Source organism: Bos grunniens, chromosome 6 (assembly GCF_055505025.1).
Source record: "Bos grunniens cultivar Pamir isolate PY7600 chromosome 6, Bosgru_T2T1.0, whole genome shotgun sequence".
Taxonomy (NCBI): Eukaryota; Metazoa; Chordata; class Mammalia; order Artiodactyla; family Bovidae; genus Bos; species Bos grunniens.
The window spans coordinates 88,292,160-88,310,623 of record NC_141170.1 but is presented as its reverse complement, the minus strand read 5'-3'; the positions used below and the strand labels follow the sequence as shown (position 1 = coordinate 88,310,623).

Here is an 18,464-nt window from a genome sequence, read left to right as displayed (position 1 = left end):
CACACATATATTAATATTTCACATGTGAGGATCTTGTTTTGTGAAGTTTTATATGATATAAAACTTCACAAGTATTAAATATTTTAATACTTCACAATTAAAGTATTAAAACTTCAATGAAGTATTTCTTCATCTTAAAAATTCAAAGGCCTAGAGTCTCACCTCCTAAAGCTGAAATGCAACTATCTCTTCTAAGATGCCAAAGAAGCAATCCCTTGTCAGCGAGAGCTATGGGTGTTTCTAGATTAATAAAGTCGTATCAGATTTCTCTTCTGTGAAGTTGTAGCTGCGGGGAAAGGTCATGAAGGGCCTTGCAGTACACGGGAATCTGGGTAAGAACTACTACAAACAGGATGTTTCAGACAAAGGTATCTGGTTAACTGTATATTCACACTGCAGCCTAATCAGCAACCATCATAAAGACAAGCTCTCTGCATTGAAAATTCTCAAAAATGACTGAAAATGAGTCTATAGGCTTTGGTTATTCTCAGTTTAAGTAAGTAAATATTAGCCCTAACTCAAGAGTAAATGAGTATCTTGTATGAAAATCTCCTTTACTTAGGTCTAAAGTGCTATTCTTACTTGATTCAATCTCTACAATATTGTTTCTTCCATCAGATACAAAAATCCTGCATAGCAGTAAAATTCCTATGTTAACAAATAACTTTCTAAAATGCCCAATATTCATTAAAAACTAAAAAAAAAAAAGCCTTTTTTCTCTAACTACTAACTTAACAATAAAACTGATTTAAGATTTTCATTTTTTTACAAATAACAGACCAGAAAAAATCTTCAGAATTATCTTGAGATTCTTGACCCTCGCAATCACCAATGGCAGAAAACTGCCATGTAGTAAAGGCAAGTCTCTGAGTCTTCCACATAAGGTAATTAATATTTTAAAGCAAAGGGTGAACACACATGTGAAATATACATTATACAGTTAAGCAAGCTAAATTATTAACTTTCTAACTTGGCATAATGACAGGGTAGTTGGAAGGGAATGTAAAAGAAAATACTCAACAGCTTAAAATTAACAATGGACCCATTTATTCAAGGTAGGATGGTTCTCTCGTTTCAGCTTGAGGACTGTAAGTCTCTTTCTACCCGCCTCTTGGAGGGAACTCTGCAGCTGGCCTGTCTGGAGAATCACTCAGCTTTATTCACAGTTTCACCCAGAGTCAAGCAATAGCAAAATAAGTCTTCATTTTCACTGGCACTGAAAACCATCACAGAGAAACACTTACTCTGAGGTGTTCAAAGTTCATCCTTCAAGGACCAATTCAATTAATTTCTCCTGTAGGTAATTTCTCTACCCTAAACAAACACAAAAGGTCTGTGTCCACTGAAACCAAGAAACACTTATCTGCATCTCTGTCATTTCATCAAACACTGTCTTGTGACAGGTCTTATGACACTGTCTAGTACTCTATTTTTTTCCCCAGCTTTGTATTCCCCAATACTTTGTCTCTTCCTCTATGGCTTCCACGAAATGTCCCTTTAACTACTGAATGAATGAATTCACAGCAAAGCATTTTCACTGTTCTTTCTCTGTTCTATGTATCAATAATACTTCTAAACAGGGCTCCATACTCCAAGAAATGATACATTTCTTCTGCTTTTCAAAACCAACTAAAATCCTATCTGACCTGGTGACAACTGATCCTCCTCTAACTCTTGGAATCAAAATCTCTATTATTTGGGTATTGAAATGTCTGACCTCATTTTATCTGCTAAAGAAACACCATAGATGTGTTTATAAAGAATTGGGAGATAACCTTCCGGAAATCCAAATATTGAGAGTTAAGGGAAAATTCTAATATCATGTATCAGAAAATAACATAAGCAGAGTGTTGAATTTTAGGATGCTGCAGTTAAAATGTTATTCACAAATACACTATCTTTCTTTTAATTCCATGGTGAGGGTCATCAACTTGCCAAAATACAGCCTTGAATTGTGCAACAAGTCTCCTATTTCTTCTTATAAAATATATTGGCAAAGACCAACAAACCCACACTGCTACAATGAAACCATCCCTACATTCCATGGCTTCAAGGCAATTTCATAAATATAGGGTCATAAAAAGACAGCCTACAAACTTCAGTAGCCGACACACCACTTTAAGGATAGGAAATTGAAGACAATGATATGTAATCAGGCAGTTACAGCAATTTGAGGATCTTTTCAAAAAGTTTGCAAGAATTACCAATCCTACCTTAGAAACCTACCAACTAAAGAAGTATGCAAAACTCATACAAAAGAGATGGAAAACAAAATCTGAGCATAATGCTAAAATTTTATAGTTTTTATGCTTTAAGAAACAAGTCATAGTCAATATATTCCTACACTGATTAACAACAAAATCTTAAGGAAACAGAATGTTCAAGTTCCAGCCAATGACTTCTTTATCTCAAATACATTTGATATCTGAGTTCCAATAGTATAAGGAAACCATAAATAGCACTTTGAAGTACAAGACAATAATACATGACCAGAGGAAAAACTGTAGACTTTTGAACTCTATATAGATGTAGGTTCCTAGCTAAGCACAAACTTGTACATTTTTTCCTTTTTCAATTTCAACAGACAGTAAATTTACAAACATGCAAATGTTCCCTACAATCATGGTGGATTTGATGTTTCAAGTCTCCAAATAATTTTTTCTTTTTAATTTCATATTATTGTAAAAGATAACTGAGCAATTATCACACCAGACCTTGTTAAGAATTCCATACACATTATCCAAATAAGAGAATCACTAAATTATATGTTTTAAGGCATGCTTTCAGGTTTTAATTGCTTCTTGATAGTATTAATTAAATAATCTGGTGACTACTGAAATACATCCCGATAATTTTACATAATGAAGGCAGAATAAATATAACCAGAGAACTAATTAAGATGAGGTATAATATTAATCATCTTACTACCACAATATAAATTAGTTATTAGGCACCCATGTTTATTAGGCAATGTTACTGCACATGTTTAAACTTAACCACACAAGGGGTTAAAAATAACTACAATGAAAGGCCAACAGCCTAACAGCAAAGTTGCGCCAACATTCCCTCTCCTCCCCCTCCCCCTCCATCCTCTCCAGTCCAGAATGAATTGCATGCCCCACTGCACAAGACCCAAAAAGGTCACAGGAGATGGCAGAGACTTTTGTAAGAGAACAGAAATAACTCAGCAGCTTTGTTACCATAGTCTCTTTTAATCAGTATGTTCAAAACCCTTTAATTAGCACTCTGTCTACACAAGGAAAGCATTTCTTCTGTGCCAAGAGAGGGCACATATGTATGTACACAGCGTTCTGTTATATCAGCATCACAACATGGAGCTCAGACTGTCTGCCAGAAAACAAGCACAGACAACTGTTTTAAAGGAATGGCACCACAATATCTACATACTCCATTTGCATTTCCATAATCAAACAACAAAGTATGTTCCACTAGGTGTTCATTTGTCTCTGGATTTTTTTTAGCGAAAAATGGGAGTATTTAAACAACAATTTTCTTTAGTCCATTATCACAAACGAGGATATTCAAAAGTAATATAGAATGATGTTAACAGAATGTGAAAGAAGACAATATTCAAATATTGTTCCTTTCTGCATAATAGCTCTTTGGTAGGAGGCAAAAAGACACTGTTCCCCTCAAACAGGAATAAATCACAAGACACATTTTCACAAGGATGTTTTACAGTTAAAATTTCATCCAATCATGCAAAGCCTTAAAACTTGCAGACTGCATTACATACATGTGTTTCCTTGTAAAACCTGAGTAGCTAAAATCAAGACAGAATTTGGAGATAAAGATAGCTATTTAAAAATTCAAAGCCAAAAAACAAGGAAAACTTCATTAGTAAACTGGATTAAGCATTTTAATTGAGATACACAACTGTTACAAACGTATTTTCAATCTTTTAAAATCAAGTAGTATATAATACTGTAAGAAGCAGTGTGTATATATATACAGTGTGTATTTATACCCAAGTAGGCGTGCTGCGATTCATGGGGTCGCAAAGAGTCGGACACAACTAAGCGACTGAAGTGAACTGAACTGAACATATATAATTAAACCAAAAAGTAATCCTCTAAATATCTAACTAGAGAAAGAATCTACCTAAATTTATGATAAAGCTTATTGAGCAGGCAGCAGAGTATACCTGCTTGAAAGCCAGCTCTTCCACGTTAGCCACAGGAGCTCACAGCACAGTTCTATATAATGAGAATAATACCACTATGTCACAGCCTGGTGTGAGAATTACCTAAGATGAGGAAGGTAAAGAACTTGGCAAAAGTCCAAAAGTTTGCTGGTAATGTTTTTTGGGGGATAGGTTTTTTCACGTATTGCACAAAAGTGCAAATTGGCACAACCTATCAAAAATTACATATATAATCATGTATATATGATATCCACTGCAGCATTACTTGTAAAAGTAATACTGGAAACAGTACAAACGCACTTCAATAGGGGATTGCCTAAAAAAATGTTACTTCCCTACAAAAGAATTCTATACATCTGTTAAAAAGAAAAAGAAAAACTCTACATATTAATCAGGAAAATTCTCCACGGTAAGCTGTTGAGGAAAAATGGAATGTGTGGAACAGTGTGTATATTATGCTACCATGCAAATAAAAAGGGAACAGATATTCATATTTATTTGAATATTCAAAAAATCCTTTAAATGTCATACAACTCCTGCTGCTGCTGCTGCTGCTGCTGCTAAGTCACTTCAGTCGTGTCCGACTCTGTTCAACCCCACAGACAGCAGCCCACCAGGCCCCGCCGTCCCTGGGATTCTCCAGGCAAGAACACTGGAGTGGGTTGCCATTTCCTCCTCCAATGCATGAAAGTGAAAAGTGAAAGTGAAGTCTCTCAGTCGTGTCCGACTCTAGCGACCCCATGGACTGCAGCCTATCAGGCTCCTCCGTCCGTGGGATTTTGCAGGCAAGAGTACTGGAGTGGGGTGCCATTGCCTTCTCCTGTCATACAACTAATTAATAGCAAAAATTACCTAGTTGGAGATGAAAATGAAATAGTGCCTGATACCCAGTCCAGCCTCAATAAATGAAAGCTATTATTACTCCCCTCATAAGTATCATTAGCATCATGAAACGTATCTTTACAATATATATACAGAATATATTCAAACTAAATCCATAATGATGTAAACAGTCAAATCACAATTATTCAAAAATTGACTATCTATTCTGTATCATCTTATGGAAAACCCCCAACGAAAATTTTGGCCAACCCAATAGCCCTTCATTTCCTCTTCAAAGGTAAGTAGCTTTTGGCCATTTTACTGTAGGCTATCACCTTCATCAGAGAGCAAGTTGAGGAAATAACACCAAAACAGTTATTTTACCCAATACTGATCAACAGTTTCTAAGAAACAGCTTTTGGAGCTGAAGGTGACAGTGAACACCCCACAGTTACAACCTTCTATTATATATGAAGAGTCTAAGGTCCAGATCAGTGACAGTTCAAAGATCTGGAGTCTGTCCCCCAGTTAAACGCTTTCCATTTTTGTATTAAGAGGGAGGGAAATATGCTTAATTGAAATCAATTATCCAATTTCCTTCCCCAACAGATCCTTTACAACAATTAACTAAATCTGCTCAGATCATATTCCAAAAGCAATTCTATTAAGTAGAGCACAGGACATTCAGAGATTTCAACAACTCAGCCGTGATGTTTCTAGGATTATGCATTGAGTGAACATCTACAACAAAATCTGTAAAGTTTGCTTACACTTGAGATTGTCAAAGGCATGTTGAAATCCTTGCCACCTTGCAGCCGGAAACCCCAGGGAGCTGGGCCAACCAAGGACACACTGTAGTTGCTCATGGTTCTAATGACGCAAAATCCAATCCCTCAAAATGAAAGAAACTGAAAGAAAATCAGATGGTTAACAAAGACGTTTATCTGAAAAGCTATTACATATTTAAATGTATTGAATATAAACCCAACTAAATTATCTTCAGTATTTTGTTTGGGGGGAAAGAGGGGATATGCAGAGTAAGTTTATATTAAGTTCTCATTTCAGTCTAGGAAAAGGAATCTATGAGCTAATATGCAATCTCTAAACTTATGCCAATTTCCATAGTCTAAAAATCCCATATCAGAGTATATTTCTAGACATTTGATCAATCTTACAACTTGCTAGAATACAATTTGTGGCTTCTTGCACACAAACTTTAATTCAAGGTACCTTACAATACTTTGTTTTATATGAAAAAAAGAACAAAACTGTATTTCAGGTTTAATTCAAAATGATTTTCCCCAACCTCTTCTGTCTGCAATTGGCAAGGGTCCATTTCACTTACCTAAATTCTGAGTTATTTTAACATATGAAGAGAACTACAAATGGTAGACTCTCATTCATGCTTTCCAAACAATAAATTCTTTAAAATGAGAAGTTGTTTCTTGATGCATAAAAACTATTTTCTCTAATCATAAACTACAACTTGTATTTTCTCATATAGGGACATGGTATTTTCCACACTTAAATTATTCACTTTTCTAACAAAAAACTTAAAAAAAAAATTATTCACTTTTCCTTCAGACAGGCGATGATTGGCAATACTCTGGTGGTGGTGGTTTAGTTGCCAAGTCATGTCCAACTCTTTTGCAATCCCATGGACTGTGTGTAGCCTGCCAGACTCCTCTATCCACAGCATTTTCCAGGCAAGAATACTGGAGTGGGTGGCAATATTCTAGCACAGTGAGATTTGAGTCAGAACCTGCTTTTTGTTTTACATACACACCTCATCAGGCAAAGTGGAGTGAGCATTTACCACACAGTGTATAAGATTGACTAAACATGGTAGGAATATAGGGTTAATCTTATTGCATGAAAGGGAATTAGAGCTTTAGAAAAGAACCAGTGCTTTGATGCTTTCTTTTTTCTATGTTTTGCTCGAAGGGAGCTCAAAATGACTCTCATGGTACCATGTACTTTTATATAACAAAGAAAAACTGAAGGAAAAGAAGTATGATTCAGAGCTTGGTATTGATTGTTATGGTGATTATGTGGGAGAAATTAGGAGGAATAGGGATTTTCTAAAATGTAATACTAAGAAATGTACTATTTTCTTCTTTAAAATATTAATAATATAACAATAAATAATTTAAAACCACATTAAAAAAAAAGCTGCTTAAGACCCACTTCCTTGGAAAAATCTGTGTTGTTTAACCAAATCATTACCTGTCCTAAAATATTTCATTTTTTTTAACATATTCAAAATTTCTACTCCACACATCAATTAATAGTGGCAGATATAGATATTTGAATAACTGGGAGTATTAAAAGCAGGCAGATTCCATCTTCTCCTATGGGGAAAACGAGGCAAAATTTTCAAGTAAGTCTAAGTTCTTAAAGAAAATTCAGTGAAAATCTGCACTACATCTACCAGAGAAAAAGAGAAAGCTTCTCCCCAAGCATAGTAGTTCACTGAACTACTAGGCAACAAAACTAGTACTAATGTAACAGGCGCCAAAAAGATGAAAAGGCCAAACCAGACATCAAACTATTAGATACAGGTGAAAAATGGACATTAAGGAGGTAATAAGGAGCCACAATCCATGGGGTCTCAAGAGCGGGACACGACGGGACTTAGCGACTAAACCACCCAATATACATAATTGCTTTCTCCCTATAATAAAAGCGTTTCTGAGAACTTGTAGAGAGGGACTATTTGGATGATGGCACACAATATTTATCAAAAGTGTATAGAGCCAACAGATATTTCACAGGCAATATGCCCATCCTTTTTTTTTTAATCTTTAACTTTTCCTCAAAAGAAGAACGTGAAAGTTAGGCTCAACTTTCCTAATCCCATTGTTCCCTACAAGAAAATGTATTTAATTCATATATTAATCCATGTACCTGCAACTCTCTTTACTTGGGAGTTCCTTTCCTGCTTTCCCCCATTTGTTATTAAAATCTCTAGAACTGGCAAGTTCACACCCACACTACAGAACCAGTGTCAGTTCATTTCCAGTCGGTGCCGTTTCCCTCCCTTTGCTAGTTTCATGTGACTTGAAATAGAAGTCAAAGCAACAGTTATATTATTGGCCTTTTCCAGGTCTGGTTATTAGTGCCCAAACTCTTCCTAAATTACCAAGGAGGCAGGAAATATTGAGCAGCCTTTCTTCTTTCAAATAAGTAGGAAATGTTGGAACTTCTGTATAGTGTTGGAGTTTCTTTTAGGGAAAGTCCAAACAATGTTTTCGCTCTAGGAAGCTTGGTATTTCCCACACTTCTATCCTAACTTCTTCAGTGAATGGGAAGACTGGAAAGAAGAATTCGTGATGAATTGCTCAGAGATGGGTCTGAAATTAAAGATGTATCTTGAGATTCTTTTTCTCCCCAGATTGAGAGACTGTGGAGGTAGAGTGAAAGAAATAAAGCCACAAGCAGCGGATGAAAGTAGCCGACGAGACAGTTTCCCAGCAGAGAGGTTCACGCCTAGCCCTGTTTGCCAAATAAGGTTCCCGAGCCGGCTGTTTCCGAGGCAGGCGGGTTCCAACGTCCTCGTGGTCAGGAAGGCGGACTTGGGATAGGATCTGGCGATCACACCCTAGACCTGCCCTGCCCAGCGCAGCCACCAATTTTCTTTCCAAGCTCTGCCCTATCCATACGCCCTTCCTTTTTCCACTTATTGTCAAACGAATTAGAGGCACTGCCTTAAAAAGCCCCAACAAGTACGCAAGCATTAATAAATCTGGCGTTTACGACAGATCTGTTTTTTAAACAAGCTTTATTCCTGGACGCAGATCTGTTTTTTAAACAAACTTTATTCCCCTAACAGGTTACACAATCCTAAATGTTGGGGGGGGGGGGGGGGTGGGTGGAGCGTGAAATAAATGCTTCTCAGTAGAGTGAGCGCAAATAAAAATTAGCCCCGCTTCCTCTCCACACCTCCAGGAGATTGCGCAGGACGCGAGTATCAGACTCCAAGGTGGGTACCCAGACGCGCTCGGCACCCGGATGGTGGCCCGCCCTCGCCCGACTCCTGCGCCCCTGCCTTAGCCGTGCTAGTCCCAGCCCGTCCCCGCTCTAGTGCCCCTTCTCCGGCCTGGAGCCCGCTTCCGCACCGCCGTTTCCCCGGTAGTCCTCTTCCCACGCCACTCTCCACCTCCGCAGATCCGCGTCCAGCAAACACCTGAGAAGCTTCCCAGCGCTAGGCGCACCACCGTCTCTCCCTAAGCAGGACTTCTGGCCAAGCTCTCAGTGCACGGCGATTCCTTCTTTCCCTCCTCCCTACCCAGGTTCCGAGACGCGCATCCCCTGCAGGCAGCGGCCACTCACCTCGGGTGCGGCGCCGCGATGCCTCCGAATCAGACGAGCGCTGACAAGTGACTCGCGGTGCTTGCGCCTTCTCCACAGCCCGCGGGAACTTCCGCCTCCTGGCTCCCGCCCCGCCCCCCCCTCCAGCCCCAACACACACACACCGGCCCCGCCCCCGAACCAGGACACACCCCCTCCGCTCCTGGCCACGCCCCGGACCCGCAGAGCTGCGGGGAGCTGAGAGAAGGCTGCGGGTGAACCTAGCTGAGGGCTAACTGCAGCGAGTCGAAGCTGCTGCGGAAAGACAATTGCAGTACGGAGTTTCGGTGGGACCAGTCTTAGGGGGTTTTGAGCAGTACCTGACAATGGTCCGCTCTGCCTGTTTGTTTTGTCGTGGATGCATTTTTCTCTCCAGAAACTGAATTGGCAAGCAGTTGCTTTGGCTAAAAATAGGAGAGGGCTTTGGATAAATCCGTATCTATGCAAGTTCAGCGGCCACTGCCTGGTTTTTTGAGCAAGCTTTATGTGCCCGGAGAAGTGAAGACTTTAAAGTTGACCTGTTAGGAAAGGGAAAATCAGCAACTTTAATATCTAGAAGTTAAATCCTCTAGTCAAACCAGAAGACCGTGTTTAAGAGCAGCGGCCAAAGGTGGTTCAACCATTATAACCTCAGCTTATTTTTCTAAGTCCAGATCAATAGTCCACTTTCCAGTTTCTATAAAGGTGCTTGATTTAGCCCAAGGGATTTATTCATGAGCAAATTTGAATAACGTTCAGTGAACATAAGAGAAAGTAACTTTTAGGCTTGTTTTGAACTGTAAATTGGCTTATAACATGTGAAAAGGACAGTTCTTAACCATGGAACTTGTAAAGCAAGGCTGATGGAGTCCGTGGGTCCCCAAGAAGTGCAAACAAAATTCTAGAGAACACCCAAAACTGCTCTGTCCAAACTGGTAAACACTTATCACATGTAGCTACTGATATTTGAAATTTATTTACTGCGACTGAAGCACTGAATTTTTTGTTTTATGTATGTTTAATTTAAATTTAAAAACTGAAGTAGGGTAACATGCCTCCGTTAAAAACAACTTTGGTGTTTGGATAGGAGTACATTTCTCTTTATCACTGAAAACGTCGTGTCCAAATTGTGCTACAATGGAAATGGATTTTGAAGACTTATTATGACAAATATAATATAAAATGTCATTAATAATTTTATGTTGATTACATGTTGAAGTGGTAAAATTTTTATATTTGTTAAACATGCAATTAAACTTAATTTTGCTGTTTTTTAATGTGGATACTAAGATATTTTGAATTACCAATGTTGACTGACATTATTATATATTCATTGGACAGCACTAGTCCATAGTTTTCATCACATTCTCTGGAAGATTATATTGGAGGGAAGGGTTTTCTAGTGTGAACTGGTTTACAGAGTGCTTTAATATTTGTTGTCATGTTTGACATCTCCCTCCCAAAATATATAAATAAATAAACAATAACAATAGCTGCCACTTACAAACACCTACCATACGCTGCTGCTACTGCTACTGCTAAGTCGCTTCAGTCGTGTCCGACTCTGTGCGACCCCATAGATGGCAGCCCACCAGGCTCCCCGGTCCCTGGGATTCTCCAGGCAAGAACACTGGAGTGGGTTGCCATACGCTAGGCAGTGTTGCCAATGGCACAGGCAACTTGTTAAAACTGTAAAAATTCTTACTACACTTAATAATTCTTCTAACTTTATAAGACAAATGTCATATATATAGTCAAGAAAACTGAGGTTTCAAGAGATTGCAGCTGGTAACACTTCCACAGGGCAATGGCTAGAATTACCCTGTAAGGGTCCTCTCTCTGCTCCTCCTCATCTGTTTGCTGCTAATACAATTAATTTGATCCTGAATGAAACCAGGTTGACTAAAGACATCAAGAAATGCAGACAATGTGTAGAGGTATCACTATAAGATAAGCATCTTGAGGCGGTGAAGAGCTGGGAGTGTTACCTACCTATGCAAATCAGTGTTAGCCTATAGATAGCCTACCTCTGAATCCTCTTTCTCCTCCTACCACAGTTTAAAGTCTGGGGTGTTGTGGAAATGAACCAAATTCAAGTAGAATACATAGGCTGATATTTATCCAAGTGTTCTCCAAAGTGCCAACTGCATCAAAATGGCTCAGGCAACTTGTTAAAACTGGCCTCCAGACCCAGGATCCTTGCCAGTGGGCCCCAAGAGTCTGTTTTTTTTTTCACAAACAAAAAATTTTTCGTAAAATGATTACCTGGATTTTTTTTTTCATATCCAGGTAGTCATTCAACTATAATACTTAAAAATCACTTCCCTAGAAATATCCCTGTACACCCAATTTACTGTAAACTGTGCTTTGGTGATAACCATGCACCCCAGATAGCAACTCATCACAGTTTCTTCATTTTAAAAGAAATAATTATAAATTACATTTTGAAGTTATCATGAGAAGTAGAGATTATATATATATACTACATATACATATTATATATATAAACTATATACACACATATATAAACTGCATATATATACAGCATGCTTGGCATCAAGAAAGTGTTAAATAACTGGTAACTATATAAAACTTTCCTGACTGACTAGATTTTATGTATCACAAAAGATAAATAGAGAACTTTAGCATTTATTATGCATATACTATTTCTTGCCTTACGTATATTATTTAATACTTACAACCATATAGTTATTTTTTTCAAAGAAAGAAAGTTGGAGATTCAGAATAACCAAGGGCACACAACTAATTAGTGAAAGAAGTAGAGCAGAGGGGTCTGACTTGAAAAACTACGTCCTTTTCATCTCAACGTACTGCATCTCAGTAAATTCAGTAAACCATCCAACTTAAAGACCAGAGAAAGAAGATGGAAAACTATAGCAACTAACACTGTTGAGGGCCATAGAGGCATAATCTGTAGCAAATTATGGTAGCGCCACCTGGGAAGCCCTGAATAAAGGCTGAATTACTTTTAAATAAAAGAAGGCAAAACTCCTGAACCGCATCTGGTAGGGCATGTGCCTTAATTTGTTTTAGAATGAATTGACACTGAGCCAAACCGACTCCCCTTTTCTGTCTCCCTCATGACTAACATCTATGAAATGGTTGGTCATGGTTTGGAGGACAGTCCATGACTACAGACTACAGGAAGATTACTGAACCATTGGGAAATCAGACCAATGTCCTTAACCGCATTAACACTGTGGGCTAAGCAATGAAGCACTCACCACACACACACACAAAAATATTAACAGCCTCACTCTTTCAAAACCAGTACACAAAAAGCTAAAATTAGAAAAGGAAATTAGATCCAAAGATGAATTTAGCAGGAAGAGTTTTTAAGAATATTCCATCTGAACACAGTATTTACCTCCATGTATAAATGTTTGCTCTAACATTTTAATTATCCAATATATGACTCAGAATTCCTCTTGCAGTACTTCAAAAATAACAGAAACTTTAAATTACAAGATGGCATGGCCGTGATGAGTTTTTATAGTTGCACCCCATAAAGTGCCAGTATTTAAAAAATTCCTATATTACTCTAAGTCAATTTATCTTCTAAGTCCTAATTCTGAAAGGTAAATAAACCACTCATAGGTATGAGTATTTAATGTTTAAAATCTGGGATGGAGAGGAAGTATTAACTATTCTAATACCTAAAGAAACATTGGGTAATCTAGGGAGAGAGGCATACTGTCTTCTAAAGCTTACTACAGAGCCCTGGGAGAAGGGCCAGAACTAAAACAGCCACAGAGAGTGGAAAGAAGTTAATGGATGAGAAGGACTCTAAGAACTCTAATATCCATGAAGCTTAGGTAACTGAGTAAACATGTGCTTGAGGAAGATGTTATAAACAAGTTTAAACTTTTTAAAAATAGCTCCCAAGTTTCAAGTCTGGGTTCGGGGGGTAGTATTAATAACTTACTGATTAATGAAGGAAGAGTGGCCAAGTTTGTGAAGTGACTATGCATTTCACTGACAATTTGCCGTAAGCAAAAAGATCCAATTGCTCAATGAAGGGTATCAATAAGAAGAGTAGATAGTAAGCATACTGAAAAAAGTACTCAGGAGCTTCAAGTTTGAGATTTCAAAAGGGGAGGAATAGTCCTCATGATCAGATCCAGGTTTAGCTAGTCTGAGGTTTTGCCCAGAGAAAATCAATTCTTTGAGGAGTCTGGAGTAGTCAGAAAGATAAACCAATATGTGATTTGGAGATAAATGAGAAAAAAACATGTAGGTCAATCACTGAAAAAACTTAATATCTGGGGATGTCCCTGGTGGTCCAGTGGTTAAGAATCTGCCATCCAAGGCAGGCGGTGCAGGTTTGATCCCTGGCATGGAGTCACGAAAAGTCGGACAGGACTGAGCAACTTCACTTTCACTTTCCACTTTCATGCGTTGGAGAAGGAAATGGCAACCCACTCCAGTGTTCTTGCCTGGAGAATCTCAGGGACTCGGGAGCCTGGTGGGCTGCCATCTATGGGGTCGCACAGAGTCGGACATGACTGAAGCGACTTAGCCCAGCAGCAGCAGCAGCAGGGAAGGTAAGATCCCACATGCCAGAGAGCAACTAATCCTGCGTGCTGCAACTAAAAGATCCCACATAGCGCAACAGAGATCCAATGCAGCCAAAATTAAAAACAACAACAACAACAAAACAAACTTGGTGTCTGAAGAAAACATTATTTGAAGAAAGTCAAGAAAGTAAGAAATGGGCCTGGAGCATAGCTTCCCAATTAGTTGGTAGTGCCAAGAAAACAATCTCCCCAGCCTGGGAGGCAAGACCTTATTCATTTTCCTGTTTCCAAATTTACATTCATGTAAAACGATTAAAACGCAGTGTGTTAGGAAACCAAAAAGAGAGAAATTTAAAAATGGTCAGCTATCCATGTAAAAACATCTCACAGTTTTATACTAAAAAAGTTAAGGAAAATGTAAAGAAAGAAAATTTAGATTTTATTTATAAAATAAATAATTAAAAGATGCTTACTCCTTGGAAGGAAAATTATGACCAACCTAGATAGCATATTCAAAAGGAGAGACATTACTTTGCCAACAAAGGTCCGTCTAGTCAAGGAGAGTTGGACTGTGAAGAAGGCTGAGTGCCGAAGAATTGATGCTTTTGAACTGTGGTGTTGGAGAAGACTCTTGAGAGTCCCTTGGACTGCAAGGAGATCCAACTAGTCCATTCTGAAGGAGATCAGCCCTGGGATTTCTTTGGAAGGAACGATGCTAAAGCTGAAACTCCAGTACTTTGGCCACCTCATGTGAAGAGTTGACTCTTTGGAAAAGACTCTGATGCTGGGAGGGATTGGGGGCAAGAGGAGAAGGGGATGACAGAGGATGAGATGGCTGGATGGCATCACTGACTCGATGGATGTGAGTCTGGGTGAACTCCAGGAGTTGGTGATGGACAGGGAGGCCTGGCGTGCTGCAATTCATGGGGTCGCAAAGAGTCGGACATGACTGAGCGACTTCACTTTCACTTTTCACTTTCATGCATTGGAGAAGGAAATGGCAGCCCACTCCAGCGTTCTTGCCTGGAGAATCCCAGGGACGGGGGAGTGTGGTGGGCTGCCGTCTATGGGGTCACACAGAGTCGGACACGACTGAAGTGACTTAGCAGCAGCAGCAGCAGTGAGAATAAGGCAACTCATATATGTTTTTATAAAACTACATGCATTGACCAAGTTCACCATAAAATATAAGCTTATGTTACCCCCAAATTAATTTAAATTTAATTGGTTTATAAATCTCAATTTCTTTAAGTGTGGTTTTGTCCCAATCCATCAATGTAATCTTTACTTAGCCTTTAAGTAGTTTTTCACATTATCTGGGTTTAGAATTTCTCAGGCTTTTCCATGTGTCTCTCCGTCAATGGTAGAGCTATGAAGACATAATTATTAATAAGACTAGTATACAAATAAGGTCATTTAAGCAAATGGTATTTGGATTGGAAAGATCCTTGGGGAAAATCTAATTCTAACAAGCTTTATTTACAGTAAAATCTCTCCACCCAAAAGACAGTACCTCTACTAAATGTTTTTAAAATTCATTTACATACTCTGGGAATAGCAAAGAAACTAATATTTTCATTGGAAGATATCCACATGTGTAGTCATAGTGGAATGTATTAAGGCATGTCATTCCCAGCCAAAGTGTAAGAGATGCTGAAAAGAATGATGAATCAATTCATCAAAAATCTGATTATAGCTCAGAATTATTTTTAAGATATAGAAAGAAATGAAGAAACAAATATGGATCAATAACATAAACCAAAACTATACTTAACTCTACCGAAGGTGTGATACATATCACATCAAATTCAGCCAGCATGTAATGTGCATACATTTATTGGCATTTAATTTCATTAAACTAATTCTGGGAAATTCCTCAAAGCCATTTTCTGCCAGCTATGAAAAGGTTAACTAATGAAGAAAGTGAACAGGATGTATTTTTTTAATCTATGAGATGTGAAAATGGAATCTTTAAATATTGTCATAATCTCATTATTTCATATGACAGCATATTTTTAAATTATTCTTTAGCCAAAGTTTGATGCTTGCTCCTTCTCACAATTTAAAAACTTTAACAAAATAACTGTAGTTTTTTGATAATAACAAAATCCATCCATTTTTACTTGAATATTATTACCTTAGACATTAAATCTTACATTTTAAAATTATAGAAAAAGTCTAGATATGAATGCTATCAATGGTTACCTCTGAGTAGTGAAACTCTTTATAATTTTATTTTACTCATATTCACTTTTTTACTTTTAAATTCTTTTCTGAAAACATTTTACATTTATATTAAAGGCTTTCCTAGTGGCTCAGATGGTAAAGAATCTGCCTGCAGTGCCGGAGACCCAGGTTCAATCCTGGAGAAGGGAATGGCTACCCACGCCAGTATTCTTGCCTGGAGAATCCCATGGACAGAGGAGCCTGGCGGGCAACAGTCCATGGCATGGCAAAAATTTGGACATGACTGAGCAACTAACACTTCTATAATAAACTGAAATTAAGAGTAATGATTTTTATATACATTATTATACATAACACTGACATATACATTAGTACACATTGTTCATACACATTGTTATAAGTATAGAAACATTGTGTTAATACACATAACATTGTCACATACATTTGTTATATATACATAACAAATGTCTTTCTTTTTTTTTTTCTTGTACAGGTTGTTGTTTAGTCACTGAGACTCTTTGTGACCCCATGTTCTGTAGCCCTCAAGGCTCCTCTGTCCATGGGATTTCCCAGGCAAGAATACTGGAGTGGGTTGTCATTTCCTTCTCCAGGAACAAATGTCTTTGAAAAATATTTAAATTATGAGTAATAATTCTTACTTATAAAATACTTACTAGTAGCTATATGGGCTTCTGTCATAGCTCAGTTGGTAAAGAATCTGCCTGCAATGCAGGAGACCCAGGTTCAATTCCTGGGTTGGGAAGATCTGCTGGAGAAGGGATAGGCTACCCACTCCAGTATTCTTGGGCTTCCCTGGTGGCTCAGCTGGTAAAGAATCCGCCTGAAATGTGGGAAGCCTGGGTTCAATCCCTGAGTTGGGAAGATCCCCTGGAGAAGGGAAAGGCTACCTACTCCAGTATTCTGGCCTGGCAAATCCTTGGGGCCACAAAGAGTCAGACACGACTGAGCAACTTTCACTTTCTGTGGCTAGACACTCTTCTGAATCCTTTTTACATATTTCATCCTCAGAGCAGAGCTAAATTTTGAGACCAAAACTTTGGCTATAGAGCATATGTACTTAACTAAAATAAGTGGGTACTTTTACAGAGTATATTGTGATAATTTGTATCTCTGAAAATTCTTTTCAACAAGTCCGATTCAGCTCAATATGGGTCTAATTCAATTGTAAACTTGATGATTTTTATGTTTTTGTATAACTAAGAATTAGGTGAATAAGCTAAAATAAAATTAAAAGATTGATTGAAATAAAAAACACTTCAGGATTAAGAGATAAACCTTTAAATTTGATCATAGGAAAAATGTTCTTCAAATATTTTAGTCTGAAACCATTATTTCTATTGAGTCATAGCTTTCCCTACAGAAAAGGGCCTCATAATAATAATATATCTTTTAGTATGTGAAAAAGAGAAAAAAAATCAAATTAAAATTTCATTAGAATATTTGGTCTTCTCTATGAAAATCTACTTGGAAGGAAAATTTGAGAACATGTATATGGTTATTCCATCAATACAAATTCAAACATCCAAGTTAAATCTGAAAAACAAAATATTCACAGATTAGGTTTAGATAAAGCAAAACTGTTAGATATTTTTAATGTTTAATTTTTTATTTAACCAAGTTACTTGATATCAGTTCAGTTGATTTCAGTCACTCAGTCATGTCTGACTCTGTGACCCGATGAATTGAGGAACACCAGGGCTCCCTGTCCATCACCAACTCCCAGATTCCACCCAAACTCATGTCCATTGAGTCCGTGATGCCATCCAACCATCTCATCCTCTGTCATCCCCTTCTCCTCCTGCCTTCAATCTTTCCCTGCATCAGAGTCTTTTCAAACGAGTCAGCTCTTCACATCAGGTGGCCAAAAGTATTGGAGTTTCAGCTTCAGTATCAGTCCTTCCAATGAACACTCAGGACTGACCTCCTTTAGGATGGACTAGTTGGATCTCCTTGCAGTCCAAGGGACTCTCAAGAGTCTTCTTCAACACCACAGTTCAAAAGCATCAATTCTTCGGTGCTAAGCTTTCTTCACAGTCCAACTCTCACATCCATACATGACCACTGGGAAAACCATAGCCTTGACTAGATGGACCTTTGTTGGCAAAGTAATGTCTCTGCTTTTTAAATATGCTGTTTAGGTTGGTCATAACTTTCCTTCCAAGGAGTAAGTGTCTTTTAATTTCATGGCTGCAGTCACTGTCTGCAGTGATTTTGGAGACCCCCAAAAATAAAGTCAGCCACTGTTTCCACTGTTTCCCCATCTATTTCCCACAAAGTGATGGGACCAGATGCAATGATCTTAGTTTTCTGAATGTTGAGCTTTAAGCCAACTTTTTCACTCTCCACTTTCACTTTCATCAAGAGGATTTTTAGTTCTTCTTCCCTTTCTGCCATAAGGGTGA

General features: G+C 38.1%; 1 protein-coding gene and 1 long non-coding RNA gene across 22 annotated transcripts in view; one reads left to right on the top strand and one right to left on the bottom strand.

Moving 5' to 3' along the window:
* PDLIM5 (PDZ and LIM domain 5) overlaps nt 1-9,392 on the bottom strand; it is a 234,558-nt gene extending 225,166 nt beyond the window's left edge. For 19 of the 21 annotated variants that reach the window (XM_086406562.1, XM_086406567.1, XM_086406563.1 and 16 more), the window contains exons 1-2: nt 9,320-9,392; nt 5,758-5,895 (exon numbers count right to left, since the gene is read on the bottom strand). In XM_086406562.1, the coding sequence (XP_086262688.1) occupies nt 5,758-5,853 (96 nt within the window). In that variant the 5' untranslated portion in view covers nt 5,854-5,895; nt 9,320-9,392. The remainder of the gene's footprint in view (nt 1-5,757; nt 5,896-9,319) is intronic. The other 2 variants (XM_086406571.1, XM_086406578.1) reach the window with 1 other exon arrangement.
* On the top strand, nt 8,874-10,599 carry LOC147370978 (uncharacterized). The gene is made up of 2 exons (XR_015165672.1): nt 8,874-8,969; nt 9,280-10,599. It is a non-coding gene; the product is annotated as an uncharacterized LOC147370978 (long non-coding RNA).
* Nucleotides 10,600-18,464: the final 7,865 nt, after the last annotated feature.